Source organism: Gymnoscopelus microlampas (assembly GCF_963454915.1).
Source record: "Gymnoscopelus microlampas genome assembly, chromosome: 24".
Lineage (NCBI taxonomy): Eukaryota > Metazoa > Chordata > Actinopteri > Myctophiformes > Myctophidae > Gymnoscopelus > Gymnoscopelus microlampas.
The window spans coordinates 19,777,944-19,788,012 of NC_139961.1; the positions used below are offsets into that span (position 1 = coordinate 19,777,944).

At 44.5% G+C, this 10,069-nt stretch overlaps 1 protein-coding gene across 1 annotated transcript; it reads right to left on the reverse strand.

The window, feature by feature from the left end:
• Positions 1 to 1,493: 1,493 nt before the first annotated feature.
• LOC311040580 (casein kinase II subunit beta-like) lies at positions 1,494 to 2,138 on the reverse strand (the record flags this gene model as incomplete). The annotated part of the gene is made up of 1 exon (XM_084050911.1): positions 1,494 to 2,138. One exon carries the CDS (start codon positions 2,136 to 2,138, stop codon positions 1,494 to 1,496), a length of 645 nt encoding a protein of 214 aa, XP_083907037.1.
• Between the last annotated feature and the right edge of the window lie 7,931 nt (positions 2,139 to 10,069).

The following is a 10,069-nucleotide window of genomic DNA, read 5'->3' on the forward strand; positions in this document are numbered from 1 at the left end:
ATGGCCTGGTGGAGATAATATTAATACAATCCTCAGGCTGGGTGGGGTGGGGTTGTGGCGAGCGGGGGAAGCTGTTTCTTATTGGCTTTTCATGTCTTTGGTCGTATTCTGGTTCGTCTTCATGTCGTAAAATCGGGGCGTTTTGAGAATATTTAAAGGGCGTGTTATTTAAATGACGCTCGTTTCAGCCGTGACATTTATCAACGCTGGGACCAAGTGTAAGCTCGGATCAGCTGTGTAGGATGCGTTGATAAATGTGACTTCGACGTTGGTGTACGGCCGAATATATGGAAAAATATACGCCGGTTTATACGCTGCGTTGATAAATGAGGGCCACTGTCTCCGCCAGGAGAGTTTGTTTTCACTTTCCGTCAGCCAAGCAAACATTGGTCGAGCCTCACGTGACACTTGACAATACGGTGAAATAGTGTGATCTGATTGGCTAGTGACATATAACGGGCTATAAATACATGTGTCACTTTGAAAGAGTCTTTGCCTCTTTCAAAGTGAGGTAAGACAGGAATAATCACTAAATGGCTGAGAAATGGCGGATACTGTAACAATTGGATAGGACACTTACACAGACAGGACGGATAGGACACGGATAGGACAGTTATACAGACGGATAGGACACTTGTGTCATGTTACTATGACACAGTAACATGTTCTATTTTTTGTAAGAATTAGAACATAAGAATTAGAACATTCCCAACATTCCCAACACAAGTCTGCTGACGGAGACTTGTGCTCCGAGGAGCACTTTTTCTAGTTATAATTTCTCTCTCTCTCTTCCTGTGCAATCTAGAGAGGGGTCCTCAATGTTTTTCAGGCCAAGGACCCCTTAGCTGAGAGAGAGATGGAGCAGAGACCCCCACTACATATTGTATACAATTGTGTTAAATTAAACATTTTCATAGATTTCATAGATGGCTTCATAGAGTTAATGTTTGACAGCACTATCATTGTGTAGCGTTGTGTTGGATTCATGTCAATGTGTATTTTCAGATAGTTAACCACTTAAACCCTCAGTGAAAACTCGTACATGGTCTGCTCGTTTTTCCCCCTACACCAAACCTCTTTGCCGAAAAAAGCCAATCTACAAGCTCACAAGGCCTCACGGCATTGAGGCGTTGTGAGCTTTTAGATCCGCTATTTTCGGCTAGCGTTCGAAAGTGGTTAATGTAAAAAAAAAAACTATAACCTCCTATAACACAAAGTTGTGGCGGCCCCTCTGTTGAAGACCCCTGATTAGAGCACTGTTTCTCAACGTCAGGTCTGTGGACCACTAGGGGTCCAAATGGGCCCTTATTCGTCCGTAACTCTGAGGTCCATTTTCTTCCTTCCATTTGTACTCTCTCAGAGTAAAATGAATACTGAGGATTTTACAGTGTAGATTGGGGTCCCAGAGACAAAAAAAAAAGTTTTTGTATCAAATGTGAGTTTGTGGCCTATTGCATATGAAACTGGGGTTCGTTGAAATGATCAAAGTTTATCTAGGGGTTGGCCATCTGTGGAGACTGTTGATGCTGGACGCTGCTTGCAAGTTGCAGTTGGTAGGCATTGGGGTGGATCTTGAAGCCGTACAGCTTGGGGACAAACTGGCTGGTGGGCCTCCTGGGCCTGTACTCTGGATGCACCATGAACAGCATGTGGGGGAAACCCGTGCCGAAGTAGGCGCCGTCCGTGCGGTGGTGCCTCGAGGACATGGGCGTGTACACGTCCATGCACTTCGGACAGTACAGCTTCACCATGGCCTCGCCGGGGACGTCCGACAGGCCGATGGGGAGCACGGGCTGGTTGTCGCAGTAGACGCGGAGGCAGCAGCCGAAGTCCCCCTGCTGGTACTTCCTCAGCATCTGCGTGATGCCCTTGTTGGTGAGGATGTAGCGCGTGTGGATGAGGCCGTACAGCATCTCGGCCGCCTGGTCCAGGTCGATCTGGTTGGGGTTGTCCTGCTCTTCGTCCGGGTCTGCGTCCGTGATGAGGTCCAGGGCCTGGCGGTAGTGGGAGACCTGCTCGCTGAGGTCCGTCAGGTTGAACTTGTCCTGCATGTAGTCGTCGTCCACCTCGCAGAAGAACTCGTTCCCCCGCAGTCCACAAAACCAGGAGATCCACGACTCTTCTTCTGAAGTGCTCATTCCTTCGAAGACCTGCTGTGTTCAGCTTCAGTAGGTATGCTGCGATGTTGTGAATTAGATGTATACTGTAAGATGGAAGGTGTTCTGGATAAATGGGTGGGGCATCAATTACTCCAGGGTGGTGGATGAAATCAATGCTCTGATGAGCTTGTGAAGCAATGTAATCCACTGAATCCTCCTAGACTGCTACCGTACAATATCTACGAAGTGAACAAAGGATAGTTGTGAGAAATACTGTTGGCTGAAGGTGTATATTATGGGCTTCCGGAGACGGATGTCACAGCAATACAATTGTCCATATTTGGGCGCGGCAGTGGAGGACATCGAGGGTAAACAACAACAAAAACATAGATGTCTGAGTGCCTGTCTTGTTTTGGACAAATATGTCGATGACCGATGTCATACTGTAGACTGCCTGCATGTACTGACGTCATAGTACTGACGTCATAGACTGATGTCAAAGTACCGAAGGAAAGTACTCTGAAAACGGGTACTGCACCATATACTGTACATATATATATTTCAAATTTTGCTGATGCTTTCAACTGATGGCCGCTATTTTCAGGCAGCGACCATTGTTGCCTTGCCGCCCGCGGGCGTGTGCATGAAACGAGCGAATGCGCGAGAATTTCACAGGACCCCGCCTGCTTGCCTCTCCGCCCTTCAACTTCTCCGTCCCAAATAATCGCCCGCCTCTCATTGAAAAGTCATTACTAAGACGCGTCAACCGCTCCCCGTTTGAAATGGCCTTATACCTCTGTGACCCACAGAGGCCCCAACTAAAAACATTTTTGCTTCTCAAAGGACAACCGTGAGAGGTGGAAGTAGGTAACGCTGACTAACAGCATGAGGCTAATCACCCCTTCCCAAGGAAGTCTGGGGACCGACAGGGGTCCTTAAGGGGGTTCCAGGGGGTCCCCAGCAAAATGAGGAACAGTTTATACACTTACGGTAGGTCATATTCCAGCTATTCAGAAATAGCTGATCTACAAGCCCACACAACAACGCATCACAATGCAATGCGTTAGTGAGCTTGTAGATGTGTATATCTCTTTTCGAAAAATGACACATTTTGGGACGGACCGACGGATAGATAGATAGATAAAAACTTGAAGAGCTTTGCATTCCATGGTGTTGGCAGGACATCTGCTGCAAATCAACGTGAACAGTCATGTGTATCCAATTTCAGTTGGCATTCATTATCTGGCACACCTGGGGCACCAAATGCAGGCACTCTGCATGATTCATGAAGCTCACGTTGGTGTGTTGTTTTGCTCTTTTCTCAAGAACAAAAGTAACAATTGAAGATTTCTAAGTGTGGCCCAGTGGGATTTAGGGGGTTCAACTTCTTAGCCACTTACCACTGGCGTGGCTTGGAATTACATATTTTCTGTATCGAGTATCTTGGGCCAGCATACAATAGCAGCACCCTGACTGTGTTTGATGTCTGAATGGAACAGACAACCTTAATTAGTATCATTGGTCACACCTGTACTATTTCATGCCAATGTGGCTGCCATGATGACAATGGTCTTTAGTGTCATTGGTCACACCTGTATTTGCCATAGCTATTTCATGCCATAATGTGGCTGCCATGATGACAATGGTCTATTGGGCTTGTGAGTTTGACATGGCTGCTAGAAGGTGAACCCATAGTTATAATATATCTAGAGAACGGATGGCCCTCGCCCCCACCTATTAATTTCCATGAAAGTTGCTCACCGGCGCATGAAGCACCCAGAAGCACCCTCTTCTTCCGCATTAGGGCACCAAATTTTGCTCAAATGCGGAAGACTTGAGCACCGAGCAGAGGCGCCACTAGGGTTTCAGACGCTAGAAGCGCGTGCAGTATAGCGTTTTAAATGCAGAAGTCATGCCATCCCCGATTTGACCACCAGGCAGCTTCGCTGTTCTACTGCGCTTCTGGGGGCTTGGGTGAACCTGGGCCACTGCAGGTGTGGGTGGGTGAGTGTTTTTTATTTATTTTATTTGACAAGGGATATGCATGAAAACAGTGACTGACGACGGAATGCGAACCTGATTGAGAACAACGCAATGTTGGATTCTGTACCCTCTGACCCCTCACGAGTCCATTTGGTTCCTAAGTAACTATCAGTCATTTAGCTGGGGACCCCCTGGAACCCTCCCGAGGACCCCATGGGGGTCCATGGACCCTACTTTGAGAAGTCCATTAAAGGAGTCAGATTACTGCAGAGAGGGGAAACCTCTTAGCTGTCATCTCTCACATGTGTGAAGAACTCCTGACCTCGGCAGCTCGGTCCATGAATCACCTTCACTGACCTTCACTGTGACCTCCACCAGTGGTGGAAGAAGTGCTCTGATGTCGTTGCTGTCAGGTAGAAACCTCTTATCTCCATATTCTAACTTTTGTGTAAATTGTTTTGTGTAAATTCATGGCCTACTTGATCAGACTACAGCGTCACAAAAGCATGAAAAGTAGCAGACCTGCAAGCTCGAACAATACGCGAAGCGATGCATCTTTCCATGTGAATTCTGAAAAGTAACAGTTTTGGACATAAACAATATTGTTCGTAGAAAAGGTAGAAATGCCTTTTACTTAAAGGTAGGGTACGTGATTTACTTTGGTTAAAATATGTGTTAAATAGCTATATATTCTGATAGTACTCATATAGGGTGTTTGTTCAGTAAATGTAATGTCTCTCCAGCTCTTTAATACACTGAAAATGCATTTTCAGTGCTCTCTCCTGATTGGCTTAAATGTTGTCACCTACCTGAAAATGTACTATATTCTGTTTACTAAAGAGCTGGAGAGACCCCTGTGACCGAACAAACACTCTGTATAATGATTACTATCAGAATATAGTACTTTAACCTTTTTAACAAAACGAAAAATGTAACAAAAAGTATCGCTTACCCTACCTTTAAGTATTGGCATCATCAACATATATACAGTACTGTAGTACCAAAGTAAAAGTGCAAAATGTTTTAATACGTTACACACTTAAAACAAACAAAAAACAGATCCACAAGCTCACTGGCTATTTTTGAATAGACAAAGTGTAAAATAGGGCCCTGTAAGACCCGGATTCTTTTCAAGTTGTGTTGTGATGATTCCTGGCTCTGTGGGGGGTATTTATATGCAAATATCCTGGCCAATGGCATTGTAAGACTAAACAATAGGACCCTATGAGGATTTAGTGGTGAAAAAATGAAAAAATAACAGAAAAACAAATTATTTAAACTCCTTTCTTTATAAAATACTAGAGTTTCGGGGGGCTACGCCCCCCTCAACCCCAGCCGCACACGGGGCGTTGCGTTTGTTGGTCCCTCCGTGTCCCTGTCTCTGTATCCGTGTAGCTGCAGCACAGAGTGGGCAAAGGGAAAAAAAAAAAAAAAATTGTAAGAAAGTGTAATGTAAAAGTTCCAAAATGATGAAAAAAAAGTAGAAGAAATTATATTTTGTATGTTTCGCGGACCACCAGGGGGTCCGCGGACCCCCTGGTGGTCCGCGCGGAAATCGTGGGATGAAAATTTCCAAAAGGGAAAAAAGAAAAAAAAAAAAAAAAATATGAAGGTGGTTGCTTGTTTTTCTGAAAGCTGGCGAATGGCAGCCCTTTCTGCAAGATGGCGGCCGCCTGGTGTTGATGTGATTTGGTCGTGCGCACGTGCTCTCGGTTACACAGCGTTGTACTGGCGAAGTATAGTTCTCGCTTACACAGACATGTCCAGACATGTTGTAGGTCCCTCCGTGTCCCTGTCTGTGTCCGTGTAGCTGCAGCACAGAGTGGGCAGTAGAGATTTCTGGCGCAGGCTGTGCAAACCTGGCAACGCAGCGCATGCTGGCGCACGTTACACCAGAAATGGTGCCTGGAGAAAATGGTGACCAAAAAAAAAGTTTTGAAAAAAAGGAAAAAACCCCCGCAGCGGCTGGCTGCTGTTGTGGTGATGAGGTCGTGCGCACGGTAAACGGTACGAAGCTGGCTCCCCTTCCGTTTTGTCCGACATTTGGTGAGTAGAATTAATTATGTTGCGCGGTGGAAACGGTGTAGTGAGCAGTGAGATGTCCCCTACGCGAGGCGTAAATTCAGCGCGGCGGGCGTGGCGAGTCAGTAGGCGACATGTGGTCTGGCGGTGCGTTGTTTATTCGATAACAGAGCTGTGGGGTGTCGCCACCGAGGGTGCGGAAGTTGCTCGCCATTTATATAGTTAGATAATTGTTGCCAAAAAGCATCGCTGGGTCTTAGAGGGGTAAGCGGTTAATGTATGTCTTGTAATAATCTAAATCTACAAAGTAAACATAACCCCCCCTCCCATCCCTGTTCCCGTGGCAACCATTCTAACAGCAGCATCCTCTCTCAGGGTGGGTGGGGAATGGGATGGTGGGAGGGAGGCGGGGCTTCAGAGCGTTGGTATTTGACACTAATGGATGACCTTTTATGGTCATCATGGCATGATGTGTATCGAACTGTATTGACTTTCCTCTCTGCTGCGGTCCTGCTGTTGGCCTGTGGGTTGGTTGTAATGCTGTACTGTAGTTCTGGATGTGTGCTCATTGTGCTGATTTATTCATGGGTTAAAGCAAAATAAAACCTCACGACTGAAAATGCTCGTATGACCAAAGTCCTAATTTATGAACATTTATGAAAGGAGACGAACGATTACAAATAATTAACGAAAAACTCCAAAATAGGGAAAATTTTGCCGCTATCTATTTGCCGCTATCTATTTGCCGCTATCTATTTCGCTCTCTGTCCTATGAGGTGTAGAAGTGGCTGCATATTTCACATCGGCCACATAAATGCAATGTCACAGGTTCGATTCTGACACGGGACCTTGCGCTGCATGCCCTTCTCTGCACAGCTAGAATAATAGCCAATATCTAAATAAAAGCAAAAACTAACAAAGATATTTGTTTTAATAAAAACCAGTACAGGAATGCAGTGGTGGAAAAAGTACTCAAATGAAGTAAAAGTACCAATACTGCAATGTAGAAGTAGGCCTACTCTGTTACAAGTAAAAGTCCGGAATTCAAAATTTACTTGAGTAAAAGTACCAAAAGTAAAAGTACTAAAATGTTTGAAAATAGCAGATCTACAAGCTCACAACGCGTCGCATAGGTGCAATGTCACAGGTTCGATTCTGACTCAGGACCTTGCACTGCATGCCATTCTCTGCACAGCTAGAATCATATCCAATATCTAATTAAAAGCAAAAACTAAATATTTAACACAAAAATATGAAGACTGCTGGAAGACTATCTGTTGAACAGAAAACAGAAAATATACTATATTAGTATAGAGCCCTGGGGGACTCCGGTCATCCATATAGAGTTTAAATGGTTAATAAGTACTTTTATTGGAAGAATAAACCCCTTCGCATGGATCGTCTGTTTTCCGATGGGGTCATTAACACAAATATGCAGAAAACACAATACACAAAAACCAATACAACTCCAACACATCCATGCGTTCATTTTATTTGACACAATTGCATTGGACAAACCAGATGCATTGTTTGAGTGTTACAAACATACCCATTTTTTTGTTATCCTTTTATCATGGTAATGACTGTACCATGTGCCTTTTACATTTCTGAGTAGAAAGTATTCAATCAATCAATAAATCAAGTCTACTTTTAGATCCGTGGGCTAGTTAGTTAGTTAGTTCCAGAACCTTGCCCCCATTTCTGAGAAGGCAGACTGTCTAAATGAGTTATTTCACATGGGAACAACACAGTCACCATTAGTGGAAGCTTGCGTAGTCGTACAGACAAGTTAATACTGTTAATACTTTTAAAATATACATATTCTCCCCATTTACTCCCACCAAAAAGACCACCATTGTTTTTGGTAATGTGGTTATACGTATAATACGTAAGATCTGCAAGCTCGAAATATTTTGAGCAGCAACAATATCAAATGTACAGTACGTTCTATGCACATGGCCGTGCTCTAAACCTCCATTCACTTGCTCTCTCTCTCTACTGACGTCGGTGACATTCCTTCAAAGTCATCATTAAAGCGCACTAGCCTGCGGCGTGACAGTTGGACCTCATGTTGCCAGGTTGGAGGGTTCATTGACCATCGACCGTCCTGTCCTGTGCAGTGAGGAGTGAGATAATGCTGGTCCACAGCCACATTACACCCTATTGACTCAAAGCTGTCACCATGCGGCACGCTGTGCGCGGAGTATAGCCACGGTCAAATTGACTAGATTGAGTGGGGGAGGCTGGGGGGGGGGGGGGGGGAGCGGCTTGTGCTGTAGCGTGCATGTGTGAACAGGCATATCGTTGCTGTCGGGTGGAAACCTTGTATGTCCAAAACCGTTCCTTTTTTTTTTATGTCACATCATGGTCTAACACAGCGGTTCCAAAATTGTTTCAGCTGAGACCCAAAAGATGCATTTGGTGTCCCCCCTGGACCCAAATTTACAAAAAAATGCATATGAAAAATGTGCTCCTCAGAGCACAGGTCACTGCCAGGCAAGGTAGTAGAAGTACATTTTAGTAACTCTTATAATAATGAAATATGGAAAATAGGACAGGTCCGTCTTGATGACATGACTATAGAGATTTGCACAATGTTTGGACAAAATCGGTTGGAGTAATATAAAAACTTGTGTTTTGCAAAAATCGGCCTGCTGGTGGCGCTATAATAGGCCAATGTGAAAAGGGTGGCATTTCTTCCTCGGCCTATAGTGGCAATGTGCGTGCAAAGTTTCTCGGCAATCAGACGCTGCGTTCATGATTTGAGGCATTTTGTTCTAAACGAGCCACAAGCTCCTGCAAACTTTAGATGCAAATCTTAGCCAATCAGGGTGGAATATGAAACATCGGACAGATCCGTCTGGATCACATGCCTATAGAGATAATGTGTACTGATTTGCATGATGTTTGGACAAAATGTGAAGGAGCAATATCAAAAAATGTGTTTAGCAAAGATCTGCTGAGCAGAGGTTTTTCCTTGGCCTCTAGGGAGTGTGTGTGCAAAGTTTCATGCCGATCGGTCCAGTTATAGGTAAACACGTGCTTAAGAACCCCCAGGGGTCCCCAGATCCGACTTTGAGAAGCAGATGAGATGGCATATGTTGTAATGCAGCCAACAAGTCTGTGATCTACAGCAATGGTTATCAAAGTGGGGTCTGGGGACCGCCAGGGGTAATTCAGGGGGTTCCAGGAGGTCCACACAGCAAAAAGTAAATTGGTAACTTATGGGGGCCCATAGCCTAATATGCATAGTAAACTGGAGGTCCTGGCTTGAAATGAAAGAAACGTTTGAGAATGGCTGATCTACAGGAATGTCTTTCTGCTCACAGATGACAGTGACTGTCACTCAGTGAGGTGGAATGAAGAGGCACTTTGCCGTGATTAAAACACAACGATGGACCAAACAGCTGTCCTGGACCCATGCCCACATATCTAACATGCAAAAAAAAGGTATGCACAAGCAACAAAGATGGTAAAAAAAACAAGGCACCCTTCTGGTGAAAAAGTTAGAAAGCCTTTGTTAAGGTGGCTATTTCATCATTGACTTGAGTTAAAAACTGTGACTGGGATAACCCACACACAGCTGCCCCACAGCCTTCTTCAGAGTATAAATTATTGTCCCCTTATATAGGCTACATACTGATTGCAAACTGCAAACACCTGAGAAGGAAGTCAGACACAGATGACAAATTCAGAGCAATCACTAGATGGCTATTCAAGATGGGTGAGATATGGATGTAAAAGAAAACAAATGAAAAGGAACAAAAAAGTATATACAAAAGAAAAAAAGAAATACTTATATATATTTTTTTCTCACCATTTTTTGGCAAAGAGGTTTGGTGTAGAGCGAAAAAAGAGCAGACCAAGGAAACGAAAAAAGTTGAATCTGAAACACGATTTTATACAATATAGAGGGGGTCCCTGCTTCATCTCTCACTCAGCTAGGGGGTACTTGGCCTGAAAAC